Consider the following 14768-nt stretch of genomic DNA (forward strand, 5'->3'; position numbering starts at 1 on the left):
GTTTTTTCACACACCACAGCCCACATTCGCTAAATAATAAAAGGATATCCCGTTCTATAAATACGTGTAACCCAGTCGAGTTATGGCCATAGAAGATAAATGGCGTTGCATGATAGTGCAGTTTGCTTGCGACGCGGTGGATTGGCTGGGCTTGGTGCTACAGATGGCGTGCGCTCTCTGTGACTTGGTGACTACTAGACTAAAATGCTCCTACCCTGCTAGACTAAAATGCTCCTACCCTGCTCGGCCACCCCGGCCGGCAAACATAATAAGACATAAAACGCTATCGACTGAGAGGTGTGTTAGGGAAAGCCATGTTTCGAGGATAACCGAGATCATTTATGGACCAAATGAAAGGTTCAAGTTGCCAAAACTTTCTTTTCATACCTTCCAGCCTCCACGAAAAGTGTCTAACTCTGCTGCATGACAAGCAGTAACACGAGAAGCCTATAGCGGCAACCGCACGTTCTGAGCTGTTTAAGAATTGAATAGTCACTTCTGTAACATCTGCGGAAGTATTGTTTAAATATCTCCGCTATATCCTATTTAGGAGTGTTTCAGCAACACAGGCGATGAGTTTCCGTGTATATTAGATGGTGTGTTGTTCTTGTGGTAAAGTGAATATTTGAGCGTACTTGCATACGGTAACTGAAGGCACCCTGCTCACGAGAAACAAGGCAGATACTTTTGTTTTAAATTCTTCATTGCCGCGCATACTTCACTGAAGAATGAAAATATATCCTCTCTTCAACTGAATGGGTGGTATATACAAATTGAAAGCGAACTTTGATATGTGTGAAGGTATTCCACAATAGAAGGGAAAGCGTTACTGTAAACATAGATCGACAAACGAGCCGTTTGCGAGATAGCTGTGAATGTGAGGTTGCGAGCTAGCAGTATGAAATAAGGTGTTTTAATAACTGGGATCGTGTTTCATCCATGGCCAATAGTTACGGAATGTGGCAGATGTGTGATGGCGCACCGGCATATTTTCTGTTGATGTGATGCGACATGTAACGCGCCAGTACAGTGTGAGACGGATAGGTGGAGCAGGATGCGACCTCCAAAGTCACCAGACCTCTGGATTTTTCTGTCCAGGCCCACCTAAAAAGTGGTGAATTATAAAAAAAAAAACTGGAGCAGCGAATTACACCGTTGATTTAGCACACGATGCAGAAGTTTCTGAAATAATTCATAACTGAGTGTCGAGACGTGTGCAGAATTGCATGGGAATACTGGGGTGACAAGAGGAATATCTCCTATAACGGGCAGGTGTTTGTAGTGAAGCGTTACTTGTGCTGAACTGGCTCATATTGCTAAAGTACGCCACAGGTGAAGTGTGAGTCCTTTAGGATGGAGACTTAATCGTTCTGCACGTAAAGCTTAACAAGCAGCGCGCAAGCTTGCGGGGCAGGGAGGTGCCACACCCGGATAGGTACACGCGCTGGATCGTGACGTAGGCAAGCCTGAGTGTGGTTTTTAGGCGGTTTCTGGTGGTCGTTAAAACAAATGCTGCGCTGGTCCCCAGGTTCTGTGCCAGAGAATACGCTACGCACATAGTTAAACTGAACCGGGAAATTACTTTCAAAACATTTTCTTAAGAATTTACTTTATTTACTAGCTATTCATCAAGAACATTAACACATTTACTCACACTATGTGAGCGTGGAAGTAGTTGCCAGTGGGTAACGGATCAAAACAAATTAAATTTCTTTCAAAAATGGAAATTTTATTCCTAAAAGCCCTTTTTTTAAACAGATTTAAAATTATAATCAGAAAGCACCGTCAAAATATCAAGTTACAATTTTATTCAGAGGCAGAAAGAACAAATATTGACAGTATGAGCTTTCGGGCTGAGAACCTCGCCGCTGCCTTTTGACACAGCCGTAGTCACAACCGCTCACAACCACCTCTGAAAGACTACACTGGTGCAAATCTGCAACACACCAGATTACTTTAAACTAAAAATTTTAACAACTCACACAGGCACATGAACTATGCACCCCGTAGGAGGGATGGAAATGGTAGAAAACACTAATATTAAAAAGTTAGTTGCCACCGAAAGTGCAACTTTTTTTTAAAAAAAGAAAAACTCTAAAGGTGGAAGGGTGGCAACTTTATATAATAAAATGACCATTTAAATTAAAAAAAACATGAAATGCAGTATTAGACAAACATGCTCTACATTACACATATACCCCCTTGAAGATAATAGGCAAGAGAAAAACATATTTCAGGAATTCGGCCGTTACACTTTAAACAATAAATTCATTAACACGGTATCCGACAAACATGACAGAGGCAGCTATTAACGTACGGCAGACCGACAGACAGACAGACAAACACTAACTGCTAACAAATGCGGACGGGAGACAGACGAGCAAGCTGGGGGCGAGAGACTGACCAAGGAAACAAGTAGAATTTAACAAGTAAATAAAACAACCTATCAGGAATCACTTAACCTTTAACAAACTGCGATGTCTGGCGAAGACCTGGCGCAGCACCCCCAACGCTCTCCCGAACCGTCAGCTGCCAGCCGCTTCAACGGACGCAGGAAGGCGCGCCGATCTCCCGTCCCACGGCGTCGCAGCTCGCGCCGATCTCCCGTCCCACGGTGTCGCAGCTCGCGCCGGCCAGACCGATGTCGTGGTTTGACTCCTGTTGCTCTCGTGTCGGCCGCGAAGCCACTACTCCTCGCTATACGGCGCGGCCCATTGGACTGGCGTGGCGACCTCACATGCGCCGACGCCCAAGGCGGACAAGTCATCTGGTGTCTCAGTGCGCGACCGACCAACCGACCGATCCAACCGCCAATGACCATTGCCTGAACAAACCCCAGCAGACTGGCGGCCTAACACATACCAGCACTCCCGACGACAGACAGACACTGACTGCCCCACACTGACCTCGCTGACCAACTGACCAGTCTCTCCCCAGACTGCACCGACTGACCCAGCCTCACTGCGACTGACCACCTTGCCTAGCTGATAGCGCCCCTTAAATGCGCGTGAACAGCCAACCTTTCCCCTCTCCCACCAGAGGGAGACACCAAAGCTGCGATTGCCACAGCGGCGCCATCGCCAGAAACGGAGGGCGACTGCTTCACACTACGCACTGCGGCGCGCTCTTCAAAACAGCAGTTTTTACCACGGTTCATAAAGTACGATAACAAACGAAAGAAAGTTTACACGATTCACAAGGACACCATCCTAAACGGGATAAACTCCAGTGAAAGGAAAAAAAAGGGGGAAATGTGGACACTTAATTTCAAATTTACATTCGAAACAATCTCTATCTGTAGTACGACAATAGTTCATTCCGAAGTCAGTGGCGGTTCGTAACAAAGATTCGCAGTTGTCTTTCTGTGTATCTCTCTTGACCCACGTTTACTGGAACGTCTTTGCTTCTGCTATCTCATAGTTTCACCCGTGTCTTTTTTCCTCTTTGGTTGTTGTGCACCGTATCCATAGCACCGAGCGAGGTGGGGCAGTGGTTAGCACACTGGGCTCGCATTCGGGAGGACGGCGGTTCAATCCCGCGTCCGACCATCCTGATTTACGTTTTCCGTGATTTCCCTAAATCGCTCCAGGCGAATGCCGGGATGGTTCCTGTCGTGTGCGTACTGAAAGACCTTCGCTACACACACCATCAGATTACTTGACTTGTCGCTCTCACGAAGTAGGCGAGTGTCAGCAATATGTCTCGTGGTCTTATCGTGGCGTGTTTATCTTCTGCCGTTAGGTCAGACGATAGAAATGCCACTTGCACGCTTAGAGTAGCAGATTGACGGTGACCAACTTTAAACAGAACTTGATTAATTTTCACACACATTTATTAAAATAATAAAAATCATAGACATTACGTAACTTGATTCTGGATGCTGTTTAGAATTGACAATGTGAAGTTCCTTTGGTCTTGGTACGTTAATCTTATTCTCACATATCTCTGATACTTGACAAAGTGTCTATTCATTTTTCTTCATGGCTATGTATAGGAATATGGTAATCTTATTAGGCGCAGACTGAAACTTGACTATAGACTGGTACAGACTAATGCAGATTAATGCAGACTAATGCAGACTGACAATCTGAGGTCTGTACACTCGTTATAATACCTCGCGCGTCCATGTATCACTGCGCGAGTGTGATCCGCGAGGAGAAAAGGTTCTACGTTAGCAGCAATCTCATTGGCTGCGTTACATATTAATACGCGGATCGGCGGAAGGAGAAATTGGTCCGTCTCTAAGGCAGCGGAGACGGACGAGCGCTGCGCCTGCGCTGTTGTGCTTAGCGGGGCGCGCTCTAGTGGGAAAGTTGTGTACGCGCTGACTACGCGGAATTATGTACACAACAGTTCCTTTGAAAGGGCACGGCCTACTTTCTTCCCCGTGCTTCCCTAATCCGACGAGACCGATGACCTCGCTGTCTGGTGTCTTCCCCCAAACAACCCAACCCAACCCCAGCCCAGCAGGGGCGACAGAAGGCTCGGCCAGTGACGCAGCGGCGTGTTTGCAGGTGGCGCTCGCCGCTCGCCGACCGGTGGTAGGCGACGGCGCCCCCATGGCCGCCTGACGGCCGGCCGCCGCTGAAGGCGCTCCAGCTCCAGCTCCAGCTCCAGGCCACGCCGCCGCAGCGACCGCAGGAGCCAGGAGGACCGGGCCGCCATGGGCGCTGCCTGCCGGCCGATGGCCGCACTAGCGCTGCTGGTCGCCTCCGCCTCCGCCGTCGCCCACAGCCAGGAAGGTGAGTCCGTGCCTGTACCTCCTCCTCCTCTTCCTCCTCCTCCTTACGTGCATCAGTTTTACAAAAGGTGCCGACTGGACGCTCTCCACTCCCCTACGGCCTATGCTTCTTTCCGCAGCTATCTGTGTCGGTTTCTAATGTCACTCACAAGGGAACCTCCCCATCGCACTCCCCTCAGATTTAGTTATAAGTTGGCACAGTGGATACGCCTTGAAAAACTGAACACAGAGCAATCGAGAAAACAGAAAGAAGTTGGGTGGAGCTATGAAAAAAATAAGCAAAATATACAAACTAAGTAGCCCATGTGCAAGATAGGCAACATCAAGGACAGTATGAGCTCGGGAGTGCCGTGGTTCCGTGGTTAGCGTGAGCACCTGCGGAACTAGAGGTCCTCGGTTCAAGTCTTCCCTCTAGTGAAAAGTTTACTTTTTTTTATTTCCGCAAAGTTATGATCTGTCCGTTCGTTCATTGACGTCTTTGTTCACTGTAATAAGTTTAGTGTCTGTGTTTTGCGACCGCACCGCAAAACCGTGCGATTAGTAGACGAAAGGACGTGCCTCTCCAATGGGAACCGAAAACATTTGATCGGAAGGTCATAGGTCAACCGATTCCTCCACAGGAAAACGTGTCTGATATTTTCTACACGACACTGGTGACGGCATGTGCGTCACATGACAGGAATATGTTGTCGACCCACCTAACTTGTACACTTGGCGAATTGGTTTTCTTGTGGATGAGATAATCACTCCCAAAAAAGTGATAAAAACGTAAGAGTTTGTCAGATAATAATTGTCTGAAAATAAAAAAATTAAACTTTTCACTCGAGGGAAGACTTGAACCAGGGACCTCCAGCTCCGCAGCTGCTCACGCTAACCACGTGACCTCGGCGCTCCTCAGCTCACTTTATCCTTGATGTTGCCTATCTTGCGCATCGACTACTCAGTTTGCATATTTTCCTTATTTTTTTCATAGCTCCACACAACTTCTTCCTGTTTTCTCGATTGATCTGTGTTCAGTTTTTCAAGGCCTATCCACTGTGCCAACTTATAACTAAATCCGAGGGGGGTGCGATGGGGAGGTTCCCTTGTCAGCATCCAAAGTGTTGTCCACCGTTCTACCCCCGTCTTTTCTGCAGTCTTCCCTTCGACGACTCTCCGATGTGGTACTTCGTTAGCACTGCTAGGCGTAACAAAAGAGGTATTGCAAACTATCAGGAAACGTACGTCACACGTAGAGGACACTGAAACGAAGATACGTTATTTACATGTTAGAAGCCAGTTTCGACACTGTTCAAAACTTCAGTTATCTGCAGGGGACAGGCAAAATATTGTGAACAGTGGTAGTAACGGGATGGTTGTGTTTGACGATCAACAACACAGGTAAGGCACGTGTCGCGTTGGACTCTGCGTGTTGAGTACGGACTAGGCATTAGGGTAGGTTGTCCACGAGTAGTGCACACTTCGTATTTGCATTGAGGCCGAGTTCGATACGCAGTGAAAGACTTAACAGAGTGTCCGCCCTTGGTAGCTGAGTGGTCAGCGCGACGGAGTGTCATGCCTACCGATCCGGGTTCGATTCCCGGCTGGGTCGCGTATTTTCTCCGCTCAGGGACTGGGTCTTGTGATGTCCTTATCATCATCATTTCATCCCCATCGACACGCAAGTCGCCGAAGTGGCGTCAACTCGAAAGACTTCCACCAGGCGAACGGTCTACCCGACGGGAGGCCCTAGCCACACGGTATTTCCATTAGCTAACAGAGTTCCAAAGAATACAGATCGCGGGGGCCCGATTATCTGGAGCATCAGTAACAACGACAGCCAACTTACAAATTTTTCCGGAGCAACTGTTTCAACAGTCATGTCAGGCTACACAAAACATGTAAAGACATCAATGTGTGAAAGTAATAGTCGGCGTAAATCAAAAGTCAATGACAGAGATCGTCATCAACCAGAAAAGCTCTCCAGGTATCTAATACTGCCACAAATAAAGGACGGATCTTCTTCGGATTGTGCTTCTAGAGCACTTAATCGTTTGGAAGAAACGTGGAATGCTGAGATAAAGATAATAGGGAGAAAGTAATTGAAAACAGCACTGCTGTAACAATGTGTCAGTAATGACGTAGACGGGTACCACACGAGATCTGGAAGTAGTAGGAAGAATACGCATAGAAAGGTCTGTGGGAAAGCGTTGCTGGAAGGGAGAGATTGGAAGAACATTTGCCAAAGCGCCTGGGATTTGCTAACCTGTCGCAGGAAGGGGAAGTAGGGTAGAGAGTGTGACTAACTAGTAGATATGTGAGACGGCAGGATTACCTCAAAGTAGTCATGGGGGAAGATCTTAGTTATGACATGACTTGTTGCTGCTGGGTATGACGTCACTTGTGATTCTCTCTTAACATGTTTGCTGCCACTGTCACGCCTAATATCATAGTACTTAGTAGAGCTAGGATGGAACGGCTGTGGACCAGGTGTGTGGCGTGTTGCAGCGTCCTCTGGCCGCTGCCACGTGGCGCTCGGGATGGAGGAGGGCCGCATCCCGGACTCTGCGGTCTCCGCCAGCTCCTCCTACGAGCCCAAGTCTGTGGGGCCGCAGAACGCCAGGTGAGTCTGCTCCACGTGTTTCTGTGTCTGCCACTCACATCATCTGTGCCCGTCACGGATGGGCAGGTCTTCCACGCCATCCGACACTGAAGCACCAAAGAAACTGGTATAGACATGCCTATTGAAATACACAGATACGTAAACAGGCAGAATACGGCGTTGCGGTCAGCAACGCCTATATAAGTCAACAAGCGTCTGGCGCAGTTGTTAGATCGGTTAGTGCTGCTACAATGGCAGGTTATCGAGATCTAAATGAGTCTGAAAGTAGTGTTATTGTCGGCGCACGAGCGATGGGACACAGCATCTCCGAGGTAGCGATGGAGTGGGATCCTGTGCGACCATTTCACGATTGTTCAATCCTGCCTAGTCGTCGAATGGGGGGTGTCTAGGAAACCTGCCTTCTCGGATCGCTAGACATAATTCATACAAATCATTTTAATGAGTTTTTTTTACGAAATAAACAATGAGAGTACTTAACTTTCTCAATAACATAGAAATGTGGCAAGCAAAGGGCGACATGCAAATAAGTAATCTCTTCAGTATATACCAGGAGATAAAAAAGTCAGTATAAATTTGAAAACCTAATAAACCACGAAATAATACACTCCTCGAAATGGAAAAAAGAACACATTGACACCGGTGTGTCAGACCCACCATACTTGCTCCGGACACTGCGAGAGGGCTGTACAAGCAATGATCACACGCACGGCACAGCGGACACACCAGGAACCGCGGTGTTGGCCGTCGAATGGCGCTAGCTGCGCAGCATTTGTGCACCGCCGCTGTCAGTGTCAGCCAGTTTGCCGTGGCATACGGAGCTCCATCGCAGTCTTTAACACTGGTAGCATGCCGCGACAGCGTGGACGTGAACCGTATGTGCAGTTGACGGACTTTGAGCGAGGGCGTATAGTGGGCATGCGGGAGGCCGGGTGGACGTACCGCCGAATTGCTCAACACGTGGGGCGTGAGGTCTCCACAGTACATCGATGTTGTCGCCAGTGGTCGGCGGAAGGTGCACGTGCCCGTCGACCTGGGACCGGACCGCAGCGACGCACAGATGCACGCCAAGACCGTAGGATCCTACGCAGTGCCGTAGGGGACCGCACCGCCACTTCCCAGCAAATTAGGGACACTGTTGCTCCTGGGGTATCGGCGAGGACCATTCGCAACCGTCTCCATGAAGCTGGGCTACGGTCCCGCACACCGTTAGGCTGTCTTCCGCTCACGCCCCAACATCGTGCAGCCCGCCTCCAGTGGTGTCGCGACAGGCGTGAATGGAGGGACGAATGGAGACGTGTCGTCTTCAGCGATGAGAGTCGCTTCTGCCTTGGTGCCAATGATGGTCGTATGCGTGTTTGGCGCCGTGCAGGTGAGCGCCACAATCAGGACTGCATACGACCGAGGCACACAGGGCCAACACCCGGCATCATGGTGTGGGGAGCGATCTCCTACACTGGCCGTACACCACTGGTGATCGTCGAGGGGACACTGAATAGTGCACGGTACATCCAAACCGTCATCGAACCCATCGTTCTACCATTCCTAGACCGGCAAGGGAACTTGCTGTTCCAACAGGACAATGCACGTCCGCATGTATCCCGTGCCACCCAACGTGCTCTAGAAGGTGTAAGTCAAGTACCCTGGCCAACAAGATCTCCGGATCTGTCCCCCATTGAGCATGTTTGGGACTGGATGAAGCGTCGTCTCACGCGGTCTGCACGTCCAGCACGAACGCTGGTCCAACTGAGGCGCCAGGTGGAAATGGCATGGCAAGCCGTTCCACAGGACTACATCCAGCATCTCTACGATCGTCTCCATGGGAGAATAGCAGCCTGCATTGCTGCGAAAGGTGGATATACACTGTACTAGTGCCGACATTGTGCATGCTCTGTTGCCTATGTGCCTGTGGTTCTGTCAGTGTGATCATGTGATGTATCTGACCCCAGGAATGTGTCAATAAAATTTCCCCTTCCTAGGACAATGAATTCGCGGTGTTCTTATTTCAATTTCCAGGAGTGTATATATAGAGAGGTAGAAATTGACACACATGCTTGGAATGACATGAGGTTTTATTAGAAAAAAAAAACCGGCGGACACGGGCCCTAGTATTACTAGGCCCGTGTTGCGCTATAATTCGCTTCCGGCTCGTGTTAGCAGTAGTGCTATCGCGCCAGTGCCGGAAGTTGCGGTTGCGATAAGCGCTACTGGGGTCCAGCTGCGCCGCAGCACGGAGCGTCATTCGCTCTGCGAACGTCGAGGAGTGCTGACGCATAGCTCTGAGTGTCTTGCCGGGCGTTGGCTTGCTACGTTCACTTGTGTTAACGTGCCACAGCAATGCCTCTGCGACGTGTATGGGGACGTCGCTGGCGGCGCAGCGTTCCCGTGTTAGCTGGACAGCTAAACGTCAGTGACTGCGCATGACACTTTCGTCATGCTTGGCCTCCCAGGTCCCCAGACCTCAGTCCGTGCGATAATTGGTTTTGAGGTTACTTGAAGTCCCAAGCGTATCGTGATCGACCGACATCTCTAGGCATGCTGAAAGACAACATCCGACGCCAATGCCTCACCATAACTCTGGACATGCTTTACAGTGCTGTTCACAACATTATTCCTCGACTACAGCTATTGTTGAGGAACTATGGTGGACATACTGAGCATTTCCTGTAAAGAACGTCATCTTTGCTTTGTCTTACTTTGTTATGCTAATTATTGCTATTCTCATCAGATGAAGCGCCATCTGTCGGAAATTTTTTGAACTTTTGTATTTTTTGGTTCTAATAAAACCCCGTGTCATTCCAAGCATGTGCGTCAATTTCTACCTCTCTATCTACATTATTCCGTGATTTATTCAGTTTCCAAATTTATACTGACTTTTTGATCACCCCGTACATTTCCTAATACAAGTGAAGTCATACAGATGACTCTTCTATTCACGTCGCTGGCCTTGAAGCTTCCCGTAGAACTGGGTCGCGGCCGGTCGGGGGCGGCGCTTATGTCCTCTTCGCATAGAGGCGGCTGCTGTCCCGTTGTTTGTCCTGGAGAGGGGTCGGCCGGCGTGCAGTTGGCTGACGTCTTCTGTACGTACGGCTGGATGCAAGTAGACGGAGCATACTTTTTCGTGCAAGTACGAGAGCTTGTTGGAAAGTAATACCTGCGAACTTTTTATTTGAAAATTCTTAAAATGTTTTAAATAAAATAAACTTTTTCTATCACTTTACCTCTTTATTCTTTATGTCTACATATTTATTTCTAGCATAGTTACCCTGGCGACGAACACACTTCTCCCCACGAGGCCCCGTCACTGAGGTCAGTGGTTCCCAACCTTCCTGAGACCGTTACGCTCTCGTGCAGTCAGATACCAGCTAGCACCACCCCTCCCCCTCTCCAACTCTCCCTCACTGTCATCAACATTAAAGCTAACTAAGCTTTAGACTGGTAAAGAATTTTCTAAAGGGAAACGATTTTCAGTTCGTCAAGGCCTTTTATTAAACGATAAAGTAATGATACGATGAGAAAATTGGTGCTGTTTACTTCTGCCATGGGGAAGCAGTTCTCATTACATCACGAGTGTCACCTACGACTCCCCCTCAGAAAAGAAAGCTAGTTGTCCACACTGAGTGCAGCCACTTGTTACAAAACCTGCTTCATCTCCAACACTCCTCTGCCTAGCGATGCTTGCTTCCCACACGACCCGAACCCTCCCAATTAAAATCAAACAAGTCAAAATGCGTGCACTATATTTAGTCGTGTTGTTTGTGCGCCACTTGACTGCTGGACTCCGTACTTCTGCTGACACGAATGTGAGGCGTTGAGGCTGCCATGCTTTGTGTCTGACCAGTGCCTCTCGTAATAACAGTAAATAATAATAACGTTTAGGCGGTACAGCGGTATAGTAGCCGTTACATAGTTACTTTGGCGTTCTTCTGTCAATTAGTGAATAACGAAGCAATTTCTGGTCCATGCCGAGAAGTACCTTGAATTCTGAGAAGGTGTTTCCATGAGATGTTTAAGCATGTAGGTCTCAGTTTCTCTCAGATGTACACAGTGTAAAGTATGTGTGTAGTGCGTGAACTGTCTGAGGAAGAAGAAGTATGTTAATCATAAAATCACTCCTAACCTCCACCACATCGAGTCACGCCTTGATTTTTCCATTTGAGAGAAATGTAATTATTGATAAGTTCTGTAATCGGTATTATAGTATTACGAAAGAGTGATAATTGTAACGTTCGTCTAAAATAATGATTCTTTGACGTAGCACATTGAATGAACGCGTGACTGAAGACTGGATACAAGACTAGACTTGCCGTGTGGCGTGTTGTGACTGCAAGTGGTGTGCTTACTCTGTGTTATTGTTAGCAAAAGTTTTCACGAACTGATTGGTCAATGCAGTAAAGAAATACAGTCATTGCCAAATTCATTCAGCCCCATAGGCCCAGAATCCTCTGGCCCTGTTAAAAAATGATAACTTTGGTCCCCGGGCAAATAACGAATAAATTGAATTGTCTTACCTCTAATGCAACAACGGAGGAACGTGATATACTCTGGTCTCTCATGAAATAAATAAAATATGCTAGCTACAGGCTCAGCGATGTGCAATGCTGTCGGTAATACTTTGAAATGTGAATTGAAGTTTGGATGATAAATGAAAACATTTATGAAAAATTCAACGTCTTTAAAAAACATGTGACCTGGACAGGCGGTACTGATTATGGTGAATTACTAACAATGATTTTCTTTGGTGAAATTATGTTCCAAGTTAATTTTGGCTTTTCAAAAGATTTTACAATTGAAATTACTTTGCTCAGAAAATTACGTAATATTTACCAACTGATCCACAAACAGTGAGATTTATACACCAAGTATTATCTAACCTCAAAAGGCATAAATACCTGTGTTAACAAATCTTAGAAACATTACAAAAGGGAAATGTCTAACTATCCTTTTCAACAAACCAATTTACGTAAATTCTGGGGCTACTCAACAATTACAAATTATAAGCCAACTCGTCTATACTAACGCGCTGGCAAGACGAAAGTCATAATTATCATGTTTACCTTGCTTACGTGAAGACTTCTGCTTCCACCTTCTCGTAATTCCTGTATTAATCTAACACTTGGTGGCTTCACAGAGCACACCACAAAAACTGCCTACTCCATCCTCTTTCCCTCACAGACCGCTACCTACCACTGTGTGCCAAGTACTCGCATACTCCAACACTACAATCTCAGACCAGAAGCAGTATCTTTGGCACTGCAGTCTTGCACAGTCAGCGATCCGCTTATGCAGCCTATGAGAGACATACATAGTTTATAGTATCATAGTTTCTTTTTAGTTTACTTTAATATTATTATCATCATATTCGGGCGCCTCATACAAGTGATCCTCAGTAGACTCCTTTCAATCTTTAGAAAATAATTTAGTTTCGTGACCAAAACGTAATCGACTTCTTTTATTTTTACCTCTCGTGAAACACCACTTTACCACTGCTGTAGGGTGACTTTGTTGACGGGGCCCCAACCCCACGTCTCCTTGCACCGGTTCATCGCTATCAAAGTCAAGTGCTAGTAGCCGTTCTTTGTTTAAATGATGCAGTAAAGAAATAACAATGAAAATCGGATGGGGTCTAGTCGGGACTGTACGGAGGGTGATCGGTGGCAGTGAAGAACCGAAGGCATCAGATTGCTGTAGATCTCACTCCGATTGTTTGTGGTGTGGCACTGCCACGCTGAGGGAGTGGGTGCTGTGTGTGTGGGCGGACTTTTCAAATCCACAATTTCTGTCTTCCGAGCTGTTTCTCACGCACCGACATAGGTACGTCGCACACCGCCGTGCAAGAGGTTGCAATTCGGAGCCCTCTAGCCACAGAGGGTTGCAATTTGAGTCAGCGAAACGGAAAAGTCTGCCGAGTCATATGCATGACAAGCAATACCTGAACCGATATTGAGAAAAGTACTAAAAATTCGGGGGCAGTAATTTTGAGCATGCCCTGGGACGTGACGTACAAAATGACGCAGGCCTACAATTCAGGCGTTTGATGGGAGTGAGAGAGCCAGGTGCATGGCCATCTCGTTTCGATGGCCTGACCGCTCTTGAGTTTTACACATTTACTGCCTGATAAACACGGTACTAACTGGTTATTCATTTTGACAATTTTCTGTTAGCAAGGACCTGTGCTAGTAGAGTAATATCGAAAAGATTTCATTTCCATCTGTTCGTGGAAAAACCTTCGAAATTATGATACACTTGTACAAAGAAGTATGCATAACGTACAGATGTATAACTAACTACAGCACCGATGTTAAGAAATGCAGTGTGCAAAACACAGATTCTCTGTAATGTCTGCTTCTGAGCGCTGGGCGCAGCTGCTTCCGCAGTCTACAACGCGATTTTGTAAACGTCTCTGAACAAACGCCCCTACATCGCTCTGTAGACGACTGTTGTTTTCGCTTACAGCCGTTTGCGCTTCGCATTTGGAACCTGTCACATGTGCTGCCGGGTATCAGGGGTTTCATGAAGTTGACTCGACTATAGCGGCGTCTTTAAAGAATGCACTACTGCACATTAAAATTGCTACACCAAGAAGAAATGAAGATGATAAACGGGTATTCATTGGACAAATATATTATACTAGACCTGACATGTGATTACATTTTCACGCAATTTGGGTGCATAGATCCTTAGAAATCAGTACCCAGAATAACCACCTCTGGCCGTAATAACGGCCTTGATACGCCTGGGCATTGAGTCAAACAGAGCTTGGATGGCGTGTACAGGTACAGCTGCCCATGCAGCTTCGACACGAAGCCACAGTTCATCAAGAGTAGTGACTCGCGTATTGTGACGAGCCAGTTGCTCGGCCACCATTGCCCAGACGTTTTCAATTGGTGAGAGGAGAATGTGCTAGCCAGGGCAGCAGTCGAACATTTTCTGTATCCAGAAAGACACGTACAGGACCTGCAACATGCGGTCGTGCATTTTGCTGACATGTAGGGTTTCGCAGGGATCGAATAAATGGTAGAGCCACGGGTCGTAACACATCTGAAATGTAACGTTCACTGTTCAAAGTGCCGTCCATGCGAACAAGAGGTGACCGAGACGTGTAACCAATGGCACCCCATACCATCACGCCTGGTGATACGCCAGTATGGCGATGACGAATACACGCTTCCAATGTGCGTTCACCGCGATGTCGCCAAACACGGATGCGACCACCATGATGCTGTAAACAGAACCTGGATTCTTCCGAAAAAATGACGTTTTGTCATTCGTGCACCCAGGTTCGTCGTTGAGTACTCCATCGCAGGCGCTCCTGTCTGTGACGCAGCGTCAAGGGTAACCGCACCCATGGTCTCCGAGTTGATAGTCCATGCTGCTGCAAACGTCATAGAACTATTCGTGCAGATGGTTGTCGTCTTGCAAACGTCC

At 47.4% G+C, this 14768-nt stretch overlaps 1 protein-coding gene across 1 annotated transcript in view; it reads left to right on the top strand.

Moving 5' to 3' along the window:
* The first annotated feature begins 4625 nt into the window (after positions 1 to 4625).
* The window catches only part of LOC126260790 (epithelial discoidin domain-containing receptor 1-like), a 327821-nt gene continuing 317678 nt past the window's right edge, over positions 4626 to 14768 (top strand). Inside the window, exons 1-2 of the mRNA XM_049958126.1 lie at positions 4626 to 4742; positions 7229 to 7343. Coding sequence (XP_049814083.1) covers positions 4664 to 4742; positions 7229 to 7343 — 194 coding nt within the window. The 5' untranslated portion in view covers positions 4626 to 4663. The remainder of the gene's footprint in view (positions 4743 to 7228; positions 7344 to 14768) is intronic.

Source organism: Schistocerca nitens, chromosome 5, assembly GCF_023898315.1.
Source record: "Schistocerca nitens isolate TAMUIC-IGC-003100 chromosome 5, iqSchNite1.1, whole genome shotgun sequence".
NCBI lineage: Eukaryota > Metazoa > Arthropoda > Insecta > Orthoptera > Acrididae > Schistocerca > Schistocerca nitens.